Source organism: Sus scrofa, chromosome 14 (assembly GCF_054392235.1).
Source record: "Sus scrofa isolate SSC_HxYL_T2T_F1_AM1 chromosome 14, Sscrofa_HxYL_maternal_Yorkshire_Landrace_v2.0, whole genome shotgun sequence".
Taxonomy (NCBI): domain Eukaryota; kingdom Metazoa; phylum Chordata; class Mammalia; order Artiodactyla; family Suidae; genus Sus; species Sus scrofa.
This window is the reverse complement of record NC_139396.1, coordinates 28,003,078-28,027,293: the sequence shown is the minus strand read 5'-3', so window position 1 is coordinate 28,027,293 and position 24,216 is coordinate 28,003,078. Positions and strand designations below refer to the sequence as shown.

The following is a 24,216-nucleotide window of genomic DNA, read 5'->3' as shown; positions in this document are numbered from 1 at the left end:
CACCCGGCCGCCCCCAGCCTCCCCCCAGGGGGCTCGGCCTCTAATCCCCCCATCTCTGGGCCGCGTTCACATGGTCGGATGGGGATGCTTTCAATTTCCCCTTCCTGGTGGGTGGAAGATCCCGGCTGTGTGGGCACAGATTGAGGAATGGCAGGCATTCCCCACCAGGGCCGGCTGCTCCCAGCCCACCTCCCAGCCGGCCTCCCTCCCCCCTTTCCCTCCGCCTCTCGCTGCCTCTTCACCCCACGCTCCCCCAGGGGAGGTGTTTGTTGTCCAGGCTTAGGACAAGCCAGAGACAGCAGAGCTGCAGCGAGCGCCTGGGCTAGGCCCAGCCCGGTCCTCCCTTTGAGGGTAGATCTGATTCAGACTTTAGGAGCTCAGAATGTGGTGTGGAAGCCAGGATGCAATCTCGAGAAAAGGGGCCAGAATAACAACCGGGGCAGTGTGAGGAGGCGGGAGGGCAGCCCAGCCTCGGCCAGGCCTCGCCTCTGAGTCCCTCTGAGTTGAACTTGCAAAATGGCAGAGCCCCGCTCGGGAGCAGGGCGGGGGATGTCACGGGCTGTGTGCGGGGGCAGGGTGCCTCCTGGGGTCCTGGCCGAGGGACTCCTTGCCCCTGATTTCCAGGGGAACGCCGGGCACAGAGCAGGCGGCTCTGACCCACAGCCTTATTTCTTAGTGGCAGCCCAGCCAAAGGGCAGGCTTGGCACCTCGGGGAGAGCTGGTCCCCCCATCGTGTCAGGCAAAGTCAGGTTCCCTGTAGGGTCCCAGGGGCACATCTGGGAGGGTCCAGTCACTGGATCAGCCTGTGCTTGTCCTCCCTCCCTGCAGCCAGGGGAGAGGCAGCACACGAGGGGGTCCTGCGGCCTGGAGCTCCTCTCCCACCCAGCAACAGCCGCAGAGCTCTTACTGTTACTGCCAAGTAAAAACTGCTAAGAACAGAACAGTTCTTCCTGTTACCACTAAGTCGAAAAAGAGGAGGGGGCCTCAGTGGGGCGGTGACCTGAGCCAGGAGTTACAGAGGCCCCCGCTGTCGTCAGCCACCTTTGATTACAGTCTGATCTTCCGTGCAGACCTCAGTTGCCCTGCTTAAGGTCAGAAGGGTGTGTCTCCTGCCCCTGGGGTTCCCACAGCCACCCAGGCGGTAAGGGATTCCTACTCACAGCAATGAACTGAGCGAGCTGGGCGCTCCGCGGCCTCTGAGTTTGACTATTGTGAGAAGTGGGAGTTATCATGGTGAAGAAATGCTTTTCCTGGAGCGTCTCACAGAGCAGCTGGGATCAGTTCCGGCTGCAGCCACTTCCTCCCGGCAGAGGACAGGTGGTCTTGCTTCCAGAAGGCTGAAGGTAGTGTCCCGTAGACACACCCATCCCCTGAGGTTGCCCGGAAATCTGTCGGCCCTGGCTCCATGCCTTCCTCCTCTGCTCAGGACCCGGCCTGGGCTTGGCTTTTGCTCCCAAGTCCCTGCATTCAGTCAGCCTTCCCGGTCTATCCACCCCTGGCCCTGGAAATAAAGCCTGGTTGACAGCTGGGAGAAGAGGGTTAGGACACAGGTACGCGTGCTGCTGGGGTCAGAGGCATGACTTGCCCGACCTGGGCCGGGAGACCTGTCCTGAGCCGCAGGCCACCCCGCACACGTGGCTTCCTTCATTGCGGTGGCCTCCTTCCTGAGCATGTGAGCCAAGGTGATGGCCCTGGGCCAAAGGTGAGGCCTCCTGTCCTTGTTCTGTTGCTGTGCTGGCCCTTACCCAGCATCTCTCTGGGCAGCCAGAGGCCCAGGCACTGGGGCCACCCAGCCGAGAATCAGGGAAGCTACTAGTGGCCCTTGTCTAGTTAAGGGGCAGAGGGAGGTGATGTGATAGCTTCTCAGACCCAACCAACGCTGCTGCCTTGAGCCACATGCCTCTGGGCCAGGAGGGAGAGGGGCGCCCCTCGCAAGTGCACCGCCCGAGGCCAGAGCAGCGAAGTGAGTCCAGCTCCTCCCGATGATCATGGTCTGCCCTGTCCCAGTGGGACGTGTCCTAGAGGTGGCTGGTCCAGTGTGCACAGCGCAGAGTAGGCCTACATCTTCTGCCTGGCACATCAGTCGTTCAGGTATTAATTTGGGTTTTGGTGGGGGGGGGGTGGCCACGATGGAGGATTTGGAGAGCGGATGCTCTGGCCCCACAGTAGCACCTCCACCTACGTAGTGAGCCCACTATAGACCCCAGTAAGTTAGAAGAATCCACTTTAGTGGCCTCTCCCTTTGCTTCATCAAAATCTTCTGCCTGGGTCTATAGCTTTGCTGGGGGCGTTTGGTGCTTCAGTCAAGTGTATGTTCTCTCTTCTCTGGCAGAAGTCTTTCCTTCTCTCGTGGCGTGTGGACTCTAGATGTGCAGCGCCTTTATCCCACCCCGTCGTCATCTTCTCTGGGATGCTCCTGGCCCAGAGATCCCCACTCTGTGCTGCTCAACCCCCTGAACAGCTGTGGCGCTGTCATCCCGGCCAGGCTGGATCTCCAGTCGCTTCTCAGGCTCCCAGCTGTGCGATGGACACTCGCGCCCCTCAGGCTTCACGTTCAAGGAAGCTGCCCCATCTTTTCCTGTCCAGTTGTAGAAAACCTGCTTGCGGTTTGTCTGGCCCCTTCCCACACCCATTAAACAAGGAAAATGCAGCATCTCTGCCTGGGATGTGGTCCCGCCCTGGGTCCACCTCAAGGTCGTGTCGCCCTTCCCAGTCACAAAGATCATGCCCACAGGGGCCAGAAACGCCGGAAGCTCTGCTGCGGCCCTGTCTGAACGGCCAATCTAGCATCTCCCGGTGGTTCTTTTAGCCCTGGTATTGTCGAGGCGCTCTTGAGTCATTCTTCTCAAACAACTGGTTTGACAGTTTGGCTATTTCAGCAGGAGAACATGAGGATTCCTGCTTTTCCCACAGAGCTGGTGCAGTAGGCCCGGAGCAGGAGGTGGTGGTGGTGGTTTATGGAAATAGAGTTGGTTTACTACATTGTGTTAGTTTCAGGTGTACAGCAAAATGATTCAGTTACACACACACATATATATTCTTTTGCAGATTCCTTTCCATTACAAGTTATTATAAGACAGTGGACATAGTTGCCTGTGCTCTACAGTAGGGCCTTGTTTCTCTCTTTTATATATAGCGGTGTGTATCTATTAATCACAAGCTCCTAATTTATCCCCCCTTTGGTAACCATTCGTTTGTTTTCACTGTCTGTGAATCTGTGTCTGTTTTGTAAATAAGATCTTTTGTATCATTTTAGATTCCTCATGGAAGTGATATCATATGCTATTTGTCTTTCTCTGACTTACTTCACTTAGTGCGATAATCTCTAGGTCCACCCATGTTGCTGCAAATGGCATTATTTCATTCTTTTTTTACGGCTGAGTAATACGGGAGGTTTGGTAGTTCCCTGGTGACCTAGTGGTTAAGGATTTGGCGTGGTCGCTGCTGTGGCTCAGGTTTGATCAGTGACCCGAGAACTTCTGCATGGTGCAGGTGCGGCCAAGAAAAAAATACAGAAGGTTTTGATTGCAGTTCTGTCACCTGCTGGTGGCCGCATGACATGGTGCAGAGGTGTCAGATGGGGAGCAGGGACACGAGTTCTCTGCTGACCATCATTGCCTGCCTGGGAGCTAGGACAGGCTATGTCATCTCTCTGGCTTCAGTTCTCTCACTTTTGTGAGGGAAGATGTTGGGCAGAAGCTTGATCTGCACGCTTCTCAGATACCAGCCCTCTGTGCGGCCAGCCCCGCCCCGCTCCTGCAACACCCCTGGGTCCAGGCCCCTCCCAGGGGAGCCGCCTCTGTCTGTTCTAAAGGCTTCCTGAGCACTGTCTACCCCTGTTCCCTTGAGATTGTCCAGGGAGCTCTCCTGGTTCTGCCAGGTCATCTGTCTTTTTTTTCTGAGATGCCGGATGCTAATTAAAACCTGAATCATTTTTGGTCCAAGAAAAAAGATCCAAGGAGTCTTCGGCTCCCCCCTGTTATGTTACAGGTCTCAGAAATGTGGGGCAGGGTCACACAGACAGGGGCCGAGGGAAGTGGCAGTCTAAGTGGCATCGTGCTTTCATGACCCTCTGAGTCTTACCCAGGCCAGTGAAGTGGCCCTGGCCCTGTTCCCCCTTCCCCTGGCCTCACCCCAAAGTAGCATTCTCAGCACATGCCCCACGGGACCCAGGGCCTCATCTGTCTCCTTCACAGTGAGCTTCTCAAGACCTACAAGAGGGGCTGGAGCTTGGTAGGCGCTCAACATGTCTTTTGTTGTTTTTTGTTTTTGTCTTTTTGTCTTTTCAGGGCCACACCCTCAGGATATGGAGGTTCCCAGGCCAGGGGTCTAATGGGAGCTGTTGCCGCCAGCCTACCCCACAGCCACAGCAACGCCAGATCTGAGCCGCATCTGTGACCTACACCACAGCTCCAGCTCACGGCAACACTGGATCCTTAACCCACTGAGTGAGGCCAGGGATCGAACCTGCAACCTCATGGTTCCTAGTCGGATTTGTTTTCGCTGCGCCACGAAGGGAACTCCCAACATGTATTTTTGAATGAGCAACGAGCTGCCTGCCTGCAGCTCCCAGGAACTGCCCGTCTCCAACCCAGCCGTGTCTGGCAGGTTTGGCAGTGTCTTCCCGAGCCTCAACATGGCGGTGAAACGGCGGGAGCAGGCCTTGCAGGACTACAGGAGGCTGCAGGCCAAGGTGGAGAAGTATGAGGAGAAGGAGAAGACGGGGCCGGTGCTGGCCAAGCTCCACCAGGTACCAGGGAGAAGGGGCTGGGGGTGGACAGGGCCACGGGGTACCAGGCAGCAAGTTCCTCCTTCCCCGGGAGACGCTGGGCTAGCCAGAAAGAGCTGCGACACCCAGGGTCTGCCCCCCAGGCCCGGGAAGAGCTCCGGCCCGTGCGGGACGACTTTGAGGCCAAGAACAAGCAGCTCCTGGATGAGATGCCACGGTTCTACAACAGCCGCCTGGACTACTTCCAACCCAGCTTCGAGTCCCTGATCCGCGCACAGGTAAGGCCCTGCCCTGCCCCCCAGGATGGCCCAGCCGCTCTTCCCTGGGGAGACAGTCACCGGCTTTGAAGACCCATCTCATGCCTGCCCAGCCCCACTCCCCACACCTGAGGTGGCTTTGCCACCCTCTGCGAAGGACATCGCCGTCCCTGCCCCCAGCACCCACCCCTGAGGGCTCCCCGGTTGTTGGGTGGGATTCCTGTGTTGGTTCCTACTGGCTGCTTTGGTTAAATCCCAGCCTTAGGATGGGAGTGGAGAGCTCTTCCACTCGCCCTCTGCAGCAGGAAAAACCAGCTGCGCCCCCAGCACCTCACCCTTTGCCTGGTGTCAAGGATGAGGACAGGGGCCAAGGGTGACGGCTCTTTTCTGACGACCCTGCATCCCGCTCCCTTCCCTAGTCAGCCCTTTTCTTTTGATGGAAGACTAGACCCCTTGGAGGGGGTCCCTAAATCCTGGAGAGAGCCTTGCTCAGCGCCCCCGCCTGGGCACCAGGCTGTAGTGCATCTTCCAGTGGAAAGGCAGGCTGGGCTGAGGCTGGACGTGGGTGGGACGCAGCAGTAGCACTGAGGCCAAGACCCTGCCTCCTCCTACTCCAGGGTGTAAGGACAGTGTGGGGTCAGGTGTCGCTCCTGCCCTCCCCCAACCCCATTCAAGCCATTAGCAGAGATTACTCTACTCTCCCTGTTTGTAAAAGAGAAAGACTTGAGGTGCCAAAACCAAGAGGTCTCTCCTCCTCATGGGACCCACACCCACACCCCTCTGGCAGGGGGCTGCAGGTGCGCAGCATCCTGCCGCCTTCCCCACCTGGAAGGCTCAACGTCCCCATACACCTCCAGCCCACCTCTGCGCTTGGCCTGGGTATCTGGCGCCCTCCAGTGGACACTGTCGTTCTTGCAGAGTCCACGGTCACAGATTCTAGGAAAACCCTGATTGCTAGCTCCCAGCTGCGTCTCTGGAGAACACCAAAACCCATGGGGCTGCACACTTGGGATCAGGAACCCTTCGCAGGATTGATGTTGGAGCTAGGACTTGTTAGTGACCGTGTCCCCAGTGTCTCAGGGAAAACGAGGCAGAGCTTAGTGCGTAGGGGTGTGGAATGTTCCCACACTCGCCCCCACAGCACTGCCCCTGGAGGTACGGGCTTCCTTCCAGCAGCTTCACCCTGGGCTGGGGAGGGAATGTGTTTACGGAGACCCATGCCTTCGCTCTCTGTGCTGTCACCGTGCTGTTCCCAGCCCCCCAGCCACCTGCCCTGCCCCCTCCACCCTGTTGCTCAGAGCACAGGAGGAAGCCCCAGGGTGCCCAGGTTGGGAGTCTGGGATGCCCTATAACCAGGCAGAGGGTTGGGGGGTTGTTTACTGCTTCATCCATGCCAGCCTCCCCCTCCCGTGGCTGCTGCTGCCATTAGTCACTGGAGAAGTGAGCATTCCTAGTGACTCAGCCTGGCGGTGCAGCTCAGGGCAGAGAGCTGGGGGAGGTGGGCCATCCTCTTCCCTCCCCAGCACCAGCCCAGCCCCCATCCCCTCAGGTGACAACATTTGGAGACCTTGACTCAGCTCCCCTTCAGCCCAGTGGAAACCTAGCTGTGCGAGTGTGGAAGACATGGCCTTGCTTTCCATTAATAGCACTCGAAGTTTCTAGAGAAGGAAAGTTCCTTCTTCCCAGAGACAACTTGGAGCTGGAGATGGTAAAATCTAGGGCTGTTTGTTTGATAGTGTGGAATACTTTCTTCTAAGTGCACACTTTTGTTTAGTCATGAGGTAAAGACTGAGCAAGAAATGGCTCCTGCCCTCGCAAAGCCCTGCCCTGCACCTGCTCAGCGAGCCGCCTCACTCCCGTGGGCCTCGCCATCCCACCTCTGGTGCCTGCGCACAAGGAAACCTGGAAATGAGCCTGGCCTCTGGGCCCTGCTTTCCTGGCTCTGCAGCTTAGGCAGTGATGAACGATGGGATGAGTTGGGAAGGCACAGAGGTTAGGACCATGTCACCTCTCTCACCTTTTTTTCTTTTTTTTTCCTCCTGTCTGTTTAGGGCTACACATGCGGCATATGGAAGCTCCCAATCAAGGGGGTCCACTCAGAGTCGCAGCTGTCAGCCTACACCACAGCCACAGCAACGGGGGATCTGAGCCGCACCTGTGACCTACGCTGCAGCTCAGGGCAACGCCAGATCCTTAAGCCACTGAGCGAGGCCAGGGATCAAACCTGCAACCTCATGGGTACCAGTCAGGTTCGTTGCCACTGAGCCACAACAGGAAGTCCCTCACCTTTACATCTAAGACTGCCTCCCAGGGCTTTGGGAGCTGCAGTGCCCCCGTCCCGTGGCCATAAGCTTCTCCTAGCCTCTGTAAAGCAGCCCCCGTCACACTGCCTGACTCCCTAATCGCCGCCCCCCCAGCCCTCACCCCTCAGCTGCTTGTTAAGCTCAGAGGGCAGAGCCCCACCTCCACCTCACCGAGGACCTGTTGCTCCCTTCCCGCAGGCATACCACCACCCAGGAGTGGGCAGTGAGTGTTCCGGAAGGGCTTGGGGCTTTGGCTGCCCTGCAGGTCTGGGAGATGGCCTGAGGGGAAGGGTGGTGGTGGAGGGCAAAGTGGAATCCAGCCCCTTCACTCGGCCCTGTGCTCTGCTGGAGGGGACAGCAGCAGGCCAGCTGCCCAGGGGTGTGGTATGGGGGGCTTGGTGCCCCGGAGCCCAGCACCTGCCACCCTCCTCTCACCTCCCATTCCAGGTCGTGTACTACTCGGAAATGCACAAGATCTTTGGAGACCTGACCCAGCAGCTCGACCAGCCTGGCCACACTGACGAGCAGCGGGAGCGGGAGAACGAGGCCAGGCTGAGCGAGCTCAGGGCCCTCTCCATCGTGGCCGATGACTGAGCCCAGGCCTCAGAGGACCCCCGGCACACGAGTCAGCCGCTAGTCTGCCCTTCTCAAACTTAGGCTCGGGCGTCAGCCAGCAAAGGGCCCTTCCCTGGGAGAAGTTTGGGGATGGCAACGACTCCCACTCCACCTCCCCAGCCCTTGGGAATGAGCCTGGCACCAGGAACCCCAAGCAGGCTGCCGTCTCCCCACCCGTAGCAAGAGCCCAGACAGGTAAGCAGTGTAGACTGTCTTAGTTCCTAAGGAACTGTCCAAAGTGCATCCAAACCTAGGGCCAGAGCATGGGCTTTGCTCCCTTGAGGTCTTAGCCTGGCTTGCACAGTTGGGGTCACATCTACCTCCAGAAGGGCCACCTGGGGGAGTCACCCACCCTCATTGCCTTTCCACCTCAGACTCCCCTTTGCTGGGAGAAGCCTGTGACATTGCCCTGGGAACAGTGAGAGCCGTGGTCTCCCAGCCCCGCAGCAGGACAGTGGCGCTCTCAGCCCTATGCGTCTAGTTTTATAGGTTCCCTAGGAAACCAGGGCTCAGTGAGTGTAAATACCCTACCAGGCAATATGTCACTGACTGATTCACAGGCCTCAAAGCAAGAACAGTGGGGTTTGTGTCTCACCTGATTATTGGGAATTTTATTTTTCCAAGTAAAGTTTTCAATAAAATTTCCTTATATTATTGTGCTGAAACTAAGGAGAGGAGGGAAGCTCCACCCCAGGGCTTTCTCAGGGCCAATCTCCCCCCTGGGGAGCGGGCAGGACCCCACCTCCTGACCACCAGGCCAGGGAGCCCAGAGGCTGGGCGAGGGCCAGGAGGAGCAGGGAGCACAGGCAGACCTGGAAGAGGAGCAGGAGAGAGCTATGGAGGACATGTGGTCTGTTTTTGACTTTGGTTTATTTAAAAAACAAAAAGCCAAAAAAAAAAAAAAAAAACCAACTTTATATACAAAGTCAAACTGAAATCACGGATTATGGAAAAAGGTGAGACTTATGGGGAACAGGGGAAAAGGTTTGGGCCAGAGCCAATACCACATTCTGAACACGAGGAGCCGGGGGAGGGGTGCGGTGCTGGTTTCTTCTGGCACGTCTGGGGTGGCTGGAACACAGTGTTCACTGGCAAACACGGCCCAACACTGAGCGCTCGCTAGCGCTGCTGACCCCACTCCTGCGATGGCCAAGGGAGCCCCTTCCCCCAGGAACCTGCTCCTGTGACCCGGCAGGACTGTGCATCCAGAGGAAGGGGCTCTTACCCCAGCCACATCCGCGCCTGTTTCTTCAGTTTATTGGCATCAGACCTTACGACAGACACGAAAAGCCTCTTCCTCCCCTGTCTTATTCTAAACTGGGAGAGGACAGGAAAAAGTCAGCACGAGACGAAAGGGCCCCAGAGGAATCCCAAGGTGGGGGCGCGAAATGACACTGGAGGGCGCAGAGGATGCTGGATCTAGCTGCAGGTGGAACCGGCTTCCTCACTCATCCGTCCCACACGGCAGACCCCGCCCTGCCGGCCCGAGCCCCTCCGCAGAGGCTGGGCACAGGGGTCAGCCACCCCTGCCTATGGCTCCCAGGTCCTGCTCCAGCTTCTTTCTGGAACCAAAAGGGCTCTAACATCAGCAGGCTCCATCGTTGATGTCACAGGACAGCCGCTTCCGCACCAGGCCTCTCAGTTGCTGGGGGCTGGCTCCTCCTTCTCTACCCAGCTGTCTGCCTGTGTGAACAGATGTAACAAGGATCAGGAGGAAGGAGGAAGGACCAAGATCCCAGGACACCAACCCTTCCTCCAGGGAGGCTCCAGGCAGCCAGCTGCTGACTGACAGGCACCATAAGAAACTAGCCCATGGAGGCGAAGGTGGGGTCAACCTGGACGCGGCCAGAGGGGCCGCCGAGCTGCGTCCTGACCCCAGCCTCACAACCCGCCCAGGAGGCTCACCTTCTCAACCATTCGCTGCATCTCCAGCTGCAGGGGGGTCAGGCGCCTTCGGAACTCCTGCAGCAGCCGCTGAAGCTGGTTCTTCTGTCGCTCAGCTGTCCGGGCCGCCTCCTCAGCCTCAGCCAGCCGGGTCCGCAGCTCCTGCATTTCCGCTGCCAGTGTCTTGTTCGTCACTTCAGTGGCTGAGAAACGGTTATGGCTCTCCTCTGGCGGGGAAGACGGGAAAGACCGCCCTCAGCTAAGGATGGAGCAGGGGCTGAGAGGCCTGGGGCTAAGGGGTGGGCCACTCACCCAGCTTCAGCTCCAGTGTGTGAATCTTGTTCTCCAGGTAGAGCCGCCCGCTGTCCTGCTGCTCCGCGCGCTGCAGCAGGTTCCCCACGTCGATGAGGCTGCCGTTGTGGGACACCAGGCCCTTGTGCTCCACAGGGGCGGCCCCCGGCTTTGCGCTCTTCCCAGGAGGAGGTAGCAGGTCCAGGTTTCCTAGAAGGGCCATGAGAAGACTCAGCGCCCGGATCCCGGGAGAGAGCAGCCTGCTCCACCGTCCCCGGGTGCCCAGAGACCACAGGACGCACCGAAGAGAGCTTCCTCAGGGAGCCCCCCGTCTGGGCCCTCTGGGCGGCTGTACTGAAGGCTCCGGTACTGGCAGATGTTCTGGGTCACCACCCTGCTGACCAGCTGTTTGGCCTGCAGGAAATACACACCCAAGATGTCCGTGGATGAGAAGGTGCCAGCCCTCCCCCAGGACGTGCAAGAACCCAAGACCAGAGCATCCCGAGCTGCACCCACAGCTGTTGGGCGAGGCGTCTGAGGGGACCAGGGGCACAAGGCAGCACCTGCTCTGCGCTGAGTCGGAGCCCAAGGGTGAGGAGGATCCTCTCCAGGTCTCGCCGGTGCAAGTAGCCACACCAGTTGGCATCGAAGAAGACGAAAGCAAGAAGACAGTCCAGGGGGAGCACAGCAGAGGGGTCCAGCTCCTTGGGCTGCAGGGGAAACAAGGATGAACTGGATTTACAAACAGTGCTCTTCATGCTAAATCAGCCCAAATCGAAGCCCTTTCAAAAACAAAGCAGCTTGGCCGACAGATACACCCAGACCCGCCTTCCAGTTGGAGACCTGGCCAGGCTGGGTAGGTCCCTGTGCCTGTAACCACAGGCCTCTTTGGGGCGCTTTTGCCCCAGAGGCTCTCACAGAGGAACCTTATGTGCTCCGAGACCGGTCAGCTCGCTCCAACCCACCCTAATGGAAAGACTGAAGCATTCTCCTGGATCCCGCGCACATGCCACCCCATGAGTCAAGCACCACCTTCTGTCTTTCGTCACCGAGAAGATGCCAGAAGTCATTGAGTAAAAGCATTCCTCTCCGGGAGCGAGTCAGAGGCCATGCTAAGTGTCCCTGTCACTGAAGCCCGGAGGGGCACAGAAGGTCTCACCATATCCTGAAGAGAAGAGAACTCCATCTCTGACTGGTTTGAGGCAACTGACCGGACCTCGGAATCCTCGAGCTTGGCTCCTGCTACAGAAAGCCTGAGATGAGCCTGGAGCGGGGACCCCCACGGACCCAAACTGGCTCCACGGTCAGACCAGACAGCGCGCAGCAGAGCCCCAGAGCCAGGAAGCCGCCGTCTGGGGCCAGCACCGCACTTACCGAACTCCTCCTCCCCGTCGTCCCTCAGAAGCAGCAGTTCGGGGTCGAGGGCCATCTCACAGAGGTCCTCGGATGCCTCGCCCCGGGGCTTCTCTTCTTCTTCTCCCCCAGAAGATGGGGGTTTGGGCAAAAGTCCGTCTTCCTTCTAGAAGAAGCAGACCAGGATGATGAGAAGAGCTGCCCCTGTAACTTCTGACAGAAACAGTAGTAAACATCTGAGCAACAGCCAGGTTCGGGCGCTGCATCAAAGGCTCCTGTGCAACATCTTATTTAAAAGTCGTTACATGGGGATCGTGGAGGTCGGAGCAGACCAGGGTGGGTTCCAGACCCCTGGGACTGTCCTCAGGCGTCAGCCTCAGTGTGTTTACTTGATGGTATTTGGCAAAAAGCAGACCCACATGGTTTAAAGATGCTTAAGAAAGTGCAGTGTTCTGGTTAACCCTCGTGTTAAAACACCGGTACCTGTCCAAGCACTCCTCCTAACAGAGACTTCTGTGCTGCTGCATCAGCCATGCTCCCCTTCACTTAGGGGCTGCGTGACCACGTGGCAGAGTAAAGAGGGCCCTACGTTTGGGTCACAAGGTGCGAGCAGTGAGCAAGGGGCAGTGAGACCCACAAAGCGCTCAGAACAGCGGCGCCACCACGCAGCGCTCCCTTCTGTCCAGTGTTCCTACACGCCCCCCAGCCCTGGTGCCCGAGCGGGGTGCAGGGGGAGGTACTCACCGGAGGGGCGTCTGACTCGGCAGCTGTGCCCTCACTCTGTACCTCATCCTTGGACTCCTTGGCCTCCTCCTTGACCACTTCTTCCTCCTTGGCTGCCTCCTCCTTCTCGGTTTCAGGTGGGGCCACAACCTTTTCAGGAAGGCTCAGTAGCATCTTATAAATCCTATAGCCAAAATCCCTCTGCAGCATCTCCAGAAATAGCTCAGCCAACACCATCACCTGGTGGAAGAGACCGCAGGGGACCATGAGCATGAAAAAAGAGAGTATTCCAAACCCTGCCCTCCCATATGCCCTGCCCCACCCCCCACCACACACACACACACCCCCACACACACACCCTACCTCAAAAGAGAGCCTTTCTTTTGGCCTCCGGTCCTCCAGGATACCATGGAGGGACAGGTTTACACAACCAGGGCGTGCCACGACAGCAGGCTCTAGAGGGGGTGGAGGGGCCTCTGGGAGATCAGAGTCCATTTCCTGCTGTGCAGTGACCTCTGGATTCTCTGCATTCTGTTTAGAGGTGTCTGCTGCTTGCTCTGATGCATCAGCCGCCTGTTCTGTAGGCTCTGTTTCCTATGACCAAAGTCAAGAGCTGTGAGCACCTGGTCCAGGCATTAGGACACCTACATTCCCCACATGTTCATAAGGCTCAGCCTCACCGCTGGCACCTCCTGGGGTGGGGGAGCTGTCTCTGCAACTTTCTGCTGGCACAGGGCCTCCCACTCTTCTAAAGTAGGCATGATGGTCCAGACATCCGGCAGGTACACCACCACAGTCTGGAGCCGCCTTGGGGGTCCCGGCTGCAGGTACTGAAACTCGGCAAAGCGCCACCTGCTCACAGCAAGAGGAAGAATGAAGTACTGACCCATGACATTCGCAGAGGAGCTTCAGTTTCCAATCAGCATGTAATAAATACACACTGCATGCCAAGCTCCAAACACACAAAAATAAACAATATAGACCAAGTCCTTGAGAAATGGTTAGTCCGTGGAGAGTCACAAGTAAGCAGATAATTACTATTCAAGGTGCCATAGCAACAAGGAGCACAGAGTGTTGCTGGGAGGACCACTGACAAGCCTTGGGAGGCTTCAGCATCCCCAGCCCTGCCCATGACCAAGGTGACCACTGTGAGGGCCGGAGGGAAGGATGAGCGGGACTAGGCAACAGATGAGAACTAACAGGTCAGAAAGGCCCAGCAGAAGCCTGGCCTCCTGACCAGTCTCGCCAGCTCAGTGGGTGGCCGCAGATGAGAGCTGGGGCAGCCACTCACCACTTAGTGCAGGCGCTCAAGTCGATGCCGGTCTGGGCTTGTGCGCAGCGGATGGCGGTGCGGACTAGCACCTGCGGGTCACCCTTGGGGTCAAGGCCGTCCAGAGAAGGAGACCACTCGCCCCCAACCAGCACGGCCTCCTCTTCTTTCCGGCCCAGCAAAAACTGCAAAAAGAGACCAGGGAGGAGAAACAGAAAGCAATTACCTACTGGGAAGTGACCTGCCACCGCTGGGGAACAAAGGCAGCAGGATGTGAAGAGTGCACCTCACGGAGGGTGGAGGGCAGTCTCTGCCCCTGACCATAAACCACCCACATAGGCCCTTCTGATGAGGAAGATCATCTCTGAGCCTCGCCATCCTCCTGGTGAAATAAGTGGTCCTGACAGGGCTGAACACCGTTAGTGACTGCATCTTGCCTCCTGGACGCCAGCTCTTACCTTAATTTGCTTCAGAGGATGTTCTGGCGTCTCCCTCGGCTCGGCCATGTCATCCACGAAGAGCATGCAGCAACGATACAGTTCCTCCAGCCCCGGGGAAGAGAGCAGCAGGACCTGTGCAGGGCAGGGCAGCGTGAAGGAGACACTCGACAGCCTTCTCAGCCTCCAGCCATGGGCTAAAGTGGCACGACCCCAGCCAAGTCACCTTGGAACTGTAAGCAGGGTCACTGTCCGTGGGGGTGGGCTCAGCTCCAGCGTCTGGAGCTGGCTCCTTCTCAGAAGATGCCTGGATGCGGCTTGGATGGTGGAGGGAAAAGGGCTGGCTCAGAGGGAAGGCCGACAGCCAGCTCAGATGCACGGCCAGAAAACCTGAGGGAACCAGGAGGCTGCGGTAACGGCGCTGGAGTTCTAGGAAGTCACAGGTGGGGCTGCAAGAAGAAAGCACGGAATTCCAGATGGAGCAAAGACTTGATTTTTAAAATGGAAAAGAACTGAAAGGGGAGTAAACTATGTTATAACCTGAGAAAGGAGAGCTTTCTAAATAAGACACCTCTGAAAAAACAAAGATGGGTTAGATTTAACCACTAAAATATTATGACCTCTAAGGGCAAATTAGAGTCAACCTGTGGAAGGAAAAAAAAAGATATTTGCAAAATGCGAGAGAAGAGGGTCACCATCTTAATATAAAAGGAACCCACAAATTACTAACAGAGTTTCACAAATCTAAGAGAAAACTGGAAAAATGGATAGCAACAGATCCTTAGAAAAATGAGACTTAAGTTCATTAAAAGATGTTCAGTCACCATCATAATGAAAGAAATGCAAATCAGAATGTCACTTTTTCACCTATCAGACTGACAAAGATCACAGAGCTGGATGACACAGCGTTGGCAGAGGCTGGGGCACAAGTACCTCATGCCACCTTGTGAAAACACAACTGATCCAGCCTCTCAGAGACCTGGCCTATCTTTCAAGGTGGACAGACTTTTGGGCCAGCTATTCCATTTCTAGGAACTGAGCTCAAAATGCTTGCACCTGTCCACATAGATGTACAGAGAAGGATGTTTATTATTTCAACAATGTTTAGACTCAAAGTGGAGAACTGGCTAAATAAAATTCTGGTCCATTCATTTAGTGGAATACTGTGTCGCTGCTAAAAAGAATGACATCAATCTAAGAAATGTTAATATGGAATAAATGCCAAGATAAATGAAAAAGCAAAGTACCAAACAGTATGTACAACAGGCTTTCATTTGTGTTTTAAGAAAACACACCTGTATGTGGCTAATTGTTAGTAGTCATGTTCTGACCATGTGAGGGGGCTCTATATTCACCCATCCAGCGGTGATGATGTGGGGATCAGAGACTGACCTTGGGAGGCAGGTGGGTCAGCATGCAGACTTGAGAGGCCTGGCCTGGGTCTGGGGAGAGGAACCAGTGCCACAGCAGCCCTCCTTCCCTGCCATCTTGACAAGGAGGTTTCCGGAAGGAGGCTGTCCCCTCAACTACAACTTAGGTGGACTCTGCTTTAGGGGCTTAGCTCTAAAACAGCAGCTGGATCCCTGCCTCTCCACTGTTGGATGGAATCTGTAACTGCTCATCTACCTGTCACTCAACTTAAAGGCGTGACAAGTAAGCTTGTGGGCCAGTGTTCTCGAATATGCTGTAGCACTTAAAAAACAATTCAGAGCTTCCCTGGAAAACCAGTCCCTGGGTTCCCATGACCCATAGCTTCTACCTGATTTATAACTGGTATTGGGTACCTGGATTTTGATTTCAAGCCTTAATTATAGCCTGGCGTCATTTCTGGTGATCAAATCATAAAGTTCTATCAAGGAAACCCATGTCAGAAGTGATATGCTGGTCAAATTTTGAGATTTTGAAATAAAAAATGTCATATTAAAAAACAACCAAAAAAAACCCCGAAACAAAAAGGTCATGAGAACACACACATATACTTACTCCCAAATAGACTAGATCTCATTTACATGAGAAAACTACCAGCTGCAAGTCTCACTGCCCCCCCCACCCCCCCCCCACCACTGACCTGTCCACAGTATAGGGAGTGAGATGGACGCGGTAAGGAGGCAGGTCATGCCTTGGTTTCTTAGCACCCCAAGGCTCTCCGCCAGCCCGCTGTTTGCGTTTCTTGGAGTCATAGTCATCGCTGGAGGAGGATCCGTCACCAGAAGGAAGAAACCACACTGTTACACAGATTCAGTACACACAGGCCTAAAAAGAACTGGACACTGTCTGAATGCCCAACAGTCATGGAGTGGATCAAGAAGCCATATAGGAGATAGTTATAAAAGATGTTAAAATGGATATTTAAATGCTTTTTTTCTTTTCGGCCGTACCCACAGGATGTAGAAGTTCCTGGCCCAGGGATCCAACCTGCGCCACAGCAGCAACCCAAGCGGCTGCAGTGACATCAGATCCTTAACCTGCTGTGCCACAGGAGAACTCCTAAATGCTCTTAATAACAAAGAAAACCACATATATTAAACAAAAAGAATAGTATCTGACACTATACATTAGTGTGCCTCAAACACAAAAAAAGCATTAAAAGACTGAAAAGAAAATATTACCGGTGGATGCCTCTGACTGACAAAGCTGATGACTATTTTTTTTGTATTTTCGTGAACTTTGTAAGTTATAGTTAACATATAATTTTTTGAAATTATAAGAATTTAATTTTTTAAAACATATATATTTATATACATATATATAGTACCATGCTATGGGTTCTATCAAGTAAGTTTTATTAAAATAGACAGTTCTTGGGAGTTCCCTGGTAGCCTAGCAGTTAAGAATCTGGCATTGTCACTACTGTGGCTTGGGTCACTGTTGTGGAATGGGTTTGATGCCTGGCCGGGGAACTACCTGCATGCCATGGGAGTAGCCAAAAAAAAAAGACAGTTCTTATAACAAACCCTTAAGAGTACACACTAAAGTCATAAAAATACTCAAACCCTTTGATCCAATAATTTCACTCTTAAAAATTTATCCCAAGGAAGCTAATTCAAAAGAAAAAAGGTTATATATAATAGAAAAAAATTCAAGCTAAGAAAACCACATGCATATCTAGCAATGCTCTGAGTGAATTTTTATGGTAAATAAATAGTCGTACAGCCATTAAAACAATCATGAGGATTATACTGCAACATGGAACAGATATTCAATAAGAATGTATTAAAAAACCTAAACTCCGAGATTAAAATTATAAAAAATATATATAAAGACTAGAGCCCAGGAAAAAAAGTGGCAGAAAGTAATTTTGCTTTTCAAAATTATTTTCTAAAGGTTTTTAAGAATGGTTACCTTGGGGAAGGAGCAGGGAGGATAAGGGTAGGAGATTAAGAGGTACCAACTATGGAGTTCCCATCGTGGCACAGCAGAAATGAATCCAACTAGGAACCATGAGGTTGCAGGTTCGATCCCTGGCCTTGAGCAGTGGGTTAAGGATCAGGAGCTGCTGTGAGCTGTGGTGTATAGGCCGCAGTCGGGGCTCAGATCTTGTGTGGCTGTGGCTGTGGTGTAGGCCGGCAGCTGTGGCTCTGATTCGACCCCTAGCCAGGGAACCTCCATATGCCGCGAGTGCGGCCCGAAAAAGACCAAAAAAAAAAAAAAGGTACAAACTATGTACAAAATAAAATAAGACACAAAGATGTAATGCCCACTACAGGGGATACAGCCCACATGTAACTTTAAATGGCATATAATTATAATCACTATGTTGTACATTAATATAATATTGCAAATGAACTGTACTTTTAAAAAATGTTTTTAAATGGTTATTTTAAATGGGAAAGAGCATTTTTACAGCATTTTATATAATAGCATGTACTACTTTAAACATTTTTATAATAAATCACTTATTATAGTATCACTGTTATGGGTGCAATAAATGAAAACAGTAAAAGAGAAAAAACCTTTAGACCATTATAAAATGCCAGACTGATAAGAGGGAAAAAAAATGACTCACAGGTAAATAAAATCAACTGTCCATTCTTCATGCTGAGGTAATGCTGAGCTGATTCTATTTACCAGGTCTCTGCTCTTTCCCTTTAGACCTGCCTGGCTTCTTTTCTCTTCTTTACACCCCTGAGCAAGTTGATTACATTTAACACTAAGTTTTTCTTCTCTTATTTCTGCCTGGCTAATTTCCTCGTTTGTGAGCATCTCCTTCCTAAAGCTGCCTTCTAACCTTGCCCTTGTGGGGTGTCAGTGCTTCTGTGTCCCTAACAGCGCTGCTCCAAAGTCATTTTGACAACTCTCTTCAGCTCACCCGTGACTGAACTCTCCAGTAAATGCTGCCAGCCTCCAGTTAAAATGAATGTTCCACTGAATCCTATAAACTCTGCAGCCAGTTTTCTCCCCTTATCGTGAAATGTCAGGAACAGGTTATAAAGAATGACCAGTAGAAAACACTGTAGAAACCTCAGCACGATACTGAGATGATACATCCAGATGAATACACTCGTCTGAAAACCTCAGGAGGTCAGCATTAGCCGTCCAGGGCAGACACTGCTCCCTGCCTCCCCAAACCTGAAGTTCAAAATTAAACTTGGCTTCCAGTCACCCACTCACATGGCTGACTCCATCATAAATGGCTGTTTCCCCTCCAGGTGACCTCATTGCTACTGTCCCCCTTCCTACTCTGCAAATGCTCTCTACTGACTGAAGGCATTGTCTCCCTGTCAGTGGTCATGTCTCCTTTCTCTAGAAGCCACTACACTGAAGCATTATGGCCAAAGTAATAGAACACAGGTCCAGAACAATTAAATGCAACTGGCTATACAGAAAGGCTGAATTTGCATCTAAAGCAGAAAGTCACTAGCAGCCATTGCTTCCCCCGGGCTACATTATCCCTGAGGGCACCTGCTGTGATTATGTAATGAAGCCTTTAGTAAACTCAGAAGGTGACAGGTGGAAAGTCCTTGGAAACTTGGAAAGACCAAAGATGCACAGGACAAGAGCTGTGAGTATATGCAAAATATATACCAGTGCCTTGAGAATGAAACAGTGTTTCAGGCAGTGGAGACATTGTGGAAAATCATCCTATGCCATCGAAACTTCCCCAGTCCTTAAGAGTTCAAGATGACATATCCAAAGGGAACGAACACTAGCTTCAGCACAGAAACTGAGCTACATCACTTTGCCTAAACTTTTTGTCTGAGGAACTCCATGCTCAGTGGACTGCATTCTCAGCCCTTTCCATGTAATAATCTCCTGGCCCCTGGGATTGTGGGTTGTTTCCTTCTCAGAAGAGTCCTCCTTTCAGAAGGGAATTAAAACATGAGAACACTTTGTGGAATGGTGGAAATGTTCTGTATCTTAAAAGGGGTGAGATTTACAGTGGCATTTTCCATTTGTCAAAAACTGTCCACTTGAGATATGAGCGCTTCAACCTGTGCAAATTTTACCTAAAAAAAAAAAAAATCAAGTACAAGGGAGTAGATGAAAAAGAATGGCAGGTGTTGATACTCGTGAAAGCTGGGTGACAGATATATGAGGGTTCATCATCCTGTTCTAAGTAACTGTGCTTGTATGCTTGAAATTTTCCATAATAAAAAGTTAAAATGAAGACCAACAGAAAGAACCAGAACGAGTCTTAAGAAAGCTAGTCCAGTGCATAACTCCTAGAGATAGAAACAAAAACTTTTAGGGAGAGAGTAAGGCAACATAAAAAACATGTGAGCCAGAGAGAAGAGGAAGCATGCTGCTGGCAGGCCCTAGCGGCTCAAAGGTGACACAGGATGGCCTAGGATGCCCCACAGGCTCCAAATCCATCGTGCCTGTTCCACACAAGGCCATGTCTGCATGTCCACGGCACGGGCCTGGATTTCTGGGCAGAGTTCAACACACACAGTCTAACGCACCACTGACTTATACGGTGTATGTAAAAAACATGTTTTATATTAAGAAATCATGACTGCAGGAAACTAAAAAAAAAAAAAAAAAAACGAACAAACATTTTTAAAAAACACAGAAACAGACTTATGGATAAAGAGAGAACATTACTGGTGGTCACCAGAGGGGACGAGGGTGGGGGGAATGCGCAGAATTGGTGAAGGGTGATTAAAAGGTACAAAATCCCAGTTATAAGTCACAGGGATATAATGTACAGCACAGAGGATGTGGTCAAGGATATTCTAATAACTCTGTATGGTGACAGCTGCCAACTAGACTTATTGTGGTGATCGTCTCACATAAAAATACCCAATCTGCTGGGATAATGTGAACTATACTTCAATTTTAAAAATATACTACAAGGGTACTTTTTTTGGACAATTACTATTTTCTTGATAGTTCTGACTCTTACTGTCTGACTCTTAGGGACTAGAACTAAAAGGGAAAATTCTATATGAAAAAAGTTCAATGTGATAGATATTTTGAAAGATTACACCAAATCCCCACTTGCTGAATCAGCTTATAAAGTTCCAATATTTGCATATACATCTCTATGCATCAGCCTGCGTCAGGGGGTGAAGGGACTAGGATCTAGCTGCAGAAACAATGTTAGTGTCAACAGGTGGCAAAAAAGGGGGGACATTCTCCTAGAGGCAAATAAATAAAATAAACTACCTTTCCTGCTTGATCATCCTCTTACCTTCGGCCCTGATCCAATCGTCCGTGAGGGCCCCGAGCAGGAAATCTGTTCAGGTGGCTCAGATGAAGTGTGTGGGATGTTTGGAAGAGACTCAGAGCTGCAGAAAGGAAATGGCTGGTAACTCAAAACCCTAAACATTTGCCCAAATTTCCTGTCTCTTTCTTCCAGTTCACAAAGTACCCACTTCTATTCTGAGAGCAGCAACCTAATAGTTACAAGTCCATCCATCCAGAGTACCCCATAAAGTCACACCCCCAATATCCATGCCACTGGACTCACGCTTCTGAGGAAAAAGTGGGGGAATCCGGTGAGGCTGGAAGATCAACTGGGGCTGAGCTCCCAGAATCCCTTGCTTCTGGCCTAGGGCTGCCACATGTAGAAGGGGAGGTGCTGGGGACTTCAGCAGGGGCTGCAGGGCAGGAAATTCAGGGCATCCCATGGCTGATGTGCTCCCTACCTTGGAAAGATGCAGCCCCACCCCCTTGACCAAAGTAAGGTTTCTGACCAGCTTTCAGGGCACAGAGGCTTCCCTCCCATCCCTTTCCAACTCATGTGCCAAGGAGAGATGAATACCTGGTTGGAGAGCGTTTGCACCTTGACAGCATTCCAGGGCACTGCCTGGCCTGGGTTGTATGCAGCCTTCACCAGCACCTTCTCACCCAGCTGGGGCAGCCGGCCCTTCACCACACTGCCAGCACACAAGCCAGGAGACCCAGTCAGGAGAGAAACCCTGGCCCAGCCACCCTGACTGTCTCTATGAGGACTTTCCCATCAAGATTTCTCACACCACGCATAAAAAAAGCAAAGCAATGGCTTTAGAGGGGACCCACCAGCATGGTGACAGAACTAAATCCAATAAGCATTTCCGGAAGAGGACCAGCCTCAAGCCTACCTTAGCTGAAAAAAGACCTCTTCGTCCACCACCCCAAAGTAGTCGTGCAAGCTTGTAACAATACCAGTGAAGACCCGCTGCTTCTCCCCACCCTGTAAGAGATGAGGGCAGTTTAAAGGTAACAGGGAGCACCTGTCCACACTCTGCCACTAGCATCTCATCTTTATCCATCCCCACCCCAGCTCGATTAGAGTACCGCATGGAGTTTCCCATGGAAGAAAGCATACGTGAAAAGCAGGCATATCTACTGCCCAAGGGGGTGGGGGGGTTCATGCTGGAAGGATTTTCAGTTCTTTAATTCTAAGAAGCACCCTAAAGATTTTCCAAGAGCCAGAACCTAGGGCTCCCCAGTCAGAGGTGCCTAGTCACCTCCAGACTGCCCCAGGACAGGCGTGTCAGGAAGGATGAACACTGTGATGTCCGAATGAATGCACTGGGCAGCCATGCACTCTGGGGTAGCCCCAGGTGCTGAAACTCACTAGAGAGGATGCCCAACCTACCTGAAGATGCCTGGCATTTTGAGACAGGTCTGTGGCCACAGGAGGAGTGAGCAAACCAGGAGGAGGACCCAGAAGAGATGTTGAAGCTGCGCCTATTGTGACAGAGAAGCCATCTAGGAACAGTACCTACCATCCAAAGTACTAGAGGCAGCGAGAGGATACAGTAAACCCAGAGGGCAAAGTGGATCCAAGCAAGTTCCACCCAGGGTTTCGCTGACAACCACTCTGGTCATCTCCTATTTTCCTAAAAAATATCAGCAGCAAACTGCACTGCACCAGGGAAACCCCAAAAGCCTCATTTTAAAAGAAGACTAACTCCAAAGCCCATACTTCCCAGTATGAGGCCAGGTAGAGATAAAGGTGATCACCTGAGAAGTTGCGTCCCCCTGGAAGCGGGTTGATCCGCTGGCGCTTAAACTGGGACATTGGGAATGCTGTCCTCTTTCAGAGTCTTGGGAAAAAACCTTCAATCGGAAAAGAAATTAACAGCTCACAGAGAAAATTCCCATCTACCCCCCAAAAGGAACTAAGGGTCTTAAAGAAAGTGGCGAGATGAATACTGAGAATGAATGGAGAAGATGGATGGAGAGAATACAGAGGAGCAGGAAATGGAGAAATTACAATGTTCCAGTGTGCCCTCACAGTAACCTAGCGGTGGGTGATACTGTATTGCTCTTTCAAAAACAGGAAACTGAGGCTCGAGGGACTGAGACTTGCCCAAAGCCACATAACCAGGTAGGGACAAAACCAGGACTCACACCCAGGTCTCCGACAACTTAGCGCTCCTCTCACCATGCCACGCCACCCTCAGATGGTTGGGGAGAGTAGGGGGTTGGAAAGAGCCCCGGTGACATTCATTCATTCAAATACATCCGCCAAAAGCTCCACGCAAGGCCCGGAAAAATGGAGGAGGCTGGTGCCGGAGAGATGGTGTGGGCCCTCTCCCCGGAAGCCCGGCCCGTTGTTCCCGGACGGGTTGGTGGGAAGACAGCTCCGTGGCCCGGCCGGACGCGAATCCGGCTGCGCGCCCGCCCTCCTGCTCCCGCGCTCCCTGGCCCTCGGCTCCTGCCTCAGCAGCCTCCAGCTCCTGGTCTACCGGCCAGACAGCGACCGGCCACCGTGGGAGGACGAAGGCGCGCGGTTTCTCCTCCTCCCGCCCGCCCCCAGGGCCGAGGCCGTTGCCAGGGAGACGGGACTTGCAGTCCGAAGGGGGGCTCGGCCCCTTCTGCGCCCGGTGCATCTTCGCGGCCCGGCCCTCGCAGCCCCTCGGCCGGGGGAGAGGTGAAGGGGCAGAGGGGCGACGGAAGGCCCCCCAACCCACCTGCGGGCCAGGGCCGCGACACCGGGGGGACAAAGACACCCGGAACCACCACAGCCGCTGCTGCCGCCGCCACCGGAAGCGCCTCTCCGGAAGAGCGACCACTGGTCGGAAGCTGCCACTCTCCCGGATATGGTCCCTCCCTCCTCTCCACCGACCTCTCCCTGCCCCCACGCCGGTCTGCCATCCCGCTCCAACTGCGGAGCGGAAGTGCGCCTTCCCCCGTCGGATGCGCGTTAGGAAGGCGTGTCTCGGCGGTGTCCTCGCTTAAGTGTCCCATTAGAAAAGCAGGCTTCAGAGAATTGGTTCCTAGTCCAAAGACAGCTGGAGCTGGACAGCCCCCCTCCCCCAAAAAAACATAAGGGAACACCTACCACCCCCACATTGGCAAACCCCAAGATCGCAGCAGCAACAGAACTAGTTGACTTCCTCCTGACTGAAGGCGGAGGATCCCTAATCAGTGGCCATCTCTAGGAGAGGTTCCAGTGCCTTACCCAACCAATGGGTAAACCCCATCCCTAGCCCTACCCTTCCATTGACCAGGCACCCACACCCACACACACTTCCCATCCTCTGGGTACCTGCAGGAGACTATGCTTCCCCCCATCCTCAAATAACAAAGAGCTAGGAACCTAATCTAGTAAGATAAACATCCATGATAATTAGGTATACATTTATAAAGAGGTCTTGTGGTCATTTTCTTTAGTTCTTACATCAACCCTTGGGGAACAGGCAGGTCTGGAACTGGTGTCTTAATTCTCAGATTTGAAACCTGGGGAACTCCAATGAAATGACTTGCTCAAAGTCTTGCCATTTTAGTACCCATTAGCAATACCAGTTCCCCCTTATGCTCTTACCTTCCCATCATCCCTCCTGTTTAGCTTCCCTCCAACACCCTTTCCTAATCATTTAACATGCACGAAGCACTTTGAAACAGCTTGATCTCATATTATCCTCATAACAAGCCTGTGAGGTTGGTAGGGCAGGCATCATTATACCATTTGGGAGAT

The 24,216-nt window shown here is 53.0% G+C and overlaps 2 protein-coding genes across 17 annotated transcripts in view; one reads left to right on the top strand and one right to left on the bottom strand.

Annotated features, from left to right (window-relative positions):
• BIN3 (bridging integrator 3) overlaps positions 1-8,545 on the top strand; it is a 53,342-nt gene extending 44,797 nt beyond the window's left edge. For 4 of the 8 annotated variants that reach the window (XM_084997598.1, XM_021073390.2, XM_003483383.5 and 1 more), the window contains 3 exons: positions 4,609-4,750; positions 4,873-5,007; positions 7,737-8,545. In XM_084997598.1, coding sequence (XP_084853724.1) covers positions 4,609-4,750; positions 4,873-5,007; positions 7,737-7,883 — 424 coding nt within the window. In that variant the 3' untranslated portion in view covers positions 7,884-8,545. Of the gene's footprint in view, positions 1-184; positions 4,751-4,872; positions 5,008-6,535; positions 7,288-7,487 lie in introns of those variants that run through there. The other 4 variants (XM_084997595.1, XM_084997596.1, XM_084997600.1 and 1 more) reach the window with 3 other exon arrangements.
• A 212-nt stretch (positions 8,546-8,757) lies between these two features.
• On the bottom strand, positions 8,758-23,297 carry CCAR2 (cell cycle and apoptosis regulator 2). Of its 9 annotated transcripts, none has more exons than XM_084992907.1 (21): positions 22,647-23,297; positions 22,257-22,352; positions 21,889-21,980; positions 21,389-21,480; positions 21,070-21,184; positions 20,776-20,905; positions 20,497-20,593; positions 15,931-16,050; positions 14,089-14,311; positions 13,884-13,997; positions 13,447-13,610; positions 12,836-13,007; positions 12,519-12,749; positions 12,177-12,395; positions 11,454-11,598; positions 11,239-11,318; positions 10,643-10,789; positions 10,382-10,493; positions 10,101-10,289; positions 9,810-10,015; positions 8,758-9,587 (listed from the first exon to the last, which is right to left on the bottom strand). In XM_084992907.1, the coding sequence occupies exons 2-21, from the start codon at positions 22,312-22,314 to the stop codon at positions 9,543-9,545; spliced, it is 2,751 nt and encodes a 916-aa protein (XP_084849033.1). In that variant the 5' UTR covers positions 22,315-22,352; positions 22,647-23,297; the 3' UTR covers positions 8,758-9,542.
• Between the last annotated feature and the right edge of the window lie 919 nt (positions 23,298-24,216).

Bases quoted from the DNA above. Each gene is read 5' to 3' on its own strand.
- CCAR2 (XM_084992904.1), bottom strand. From the start codon at position 22,314: ATGTCCCAGTTTAAGCGCCAGCGGATCAACCCGCTTCCAGGGGGACGC. The intron at 13,611-13,883 runs GTAAGAGCTGGC...CTCTTTTTGCAG, and splicing joins ATCCTCTGAAGCAAATTAAG to TTTTTGCTGGGCCGGAAAGA. The intron at 10,016-10,100 runs GTGAGTGGCCCA...CTTCCCCGCCAG, and splicing joins CACACTGGAGCTGAAGCTGG to AGGAGAGCCATAACCGTTTC.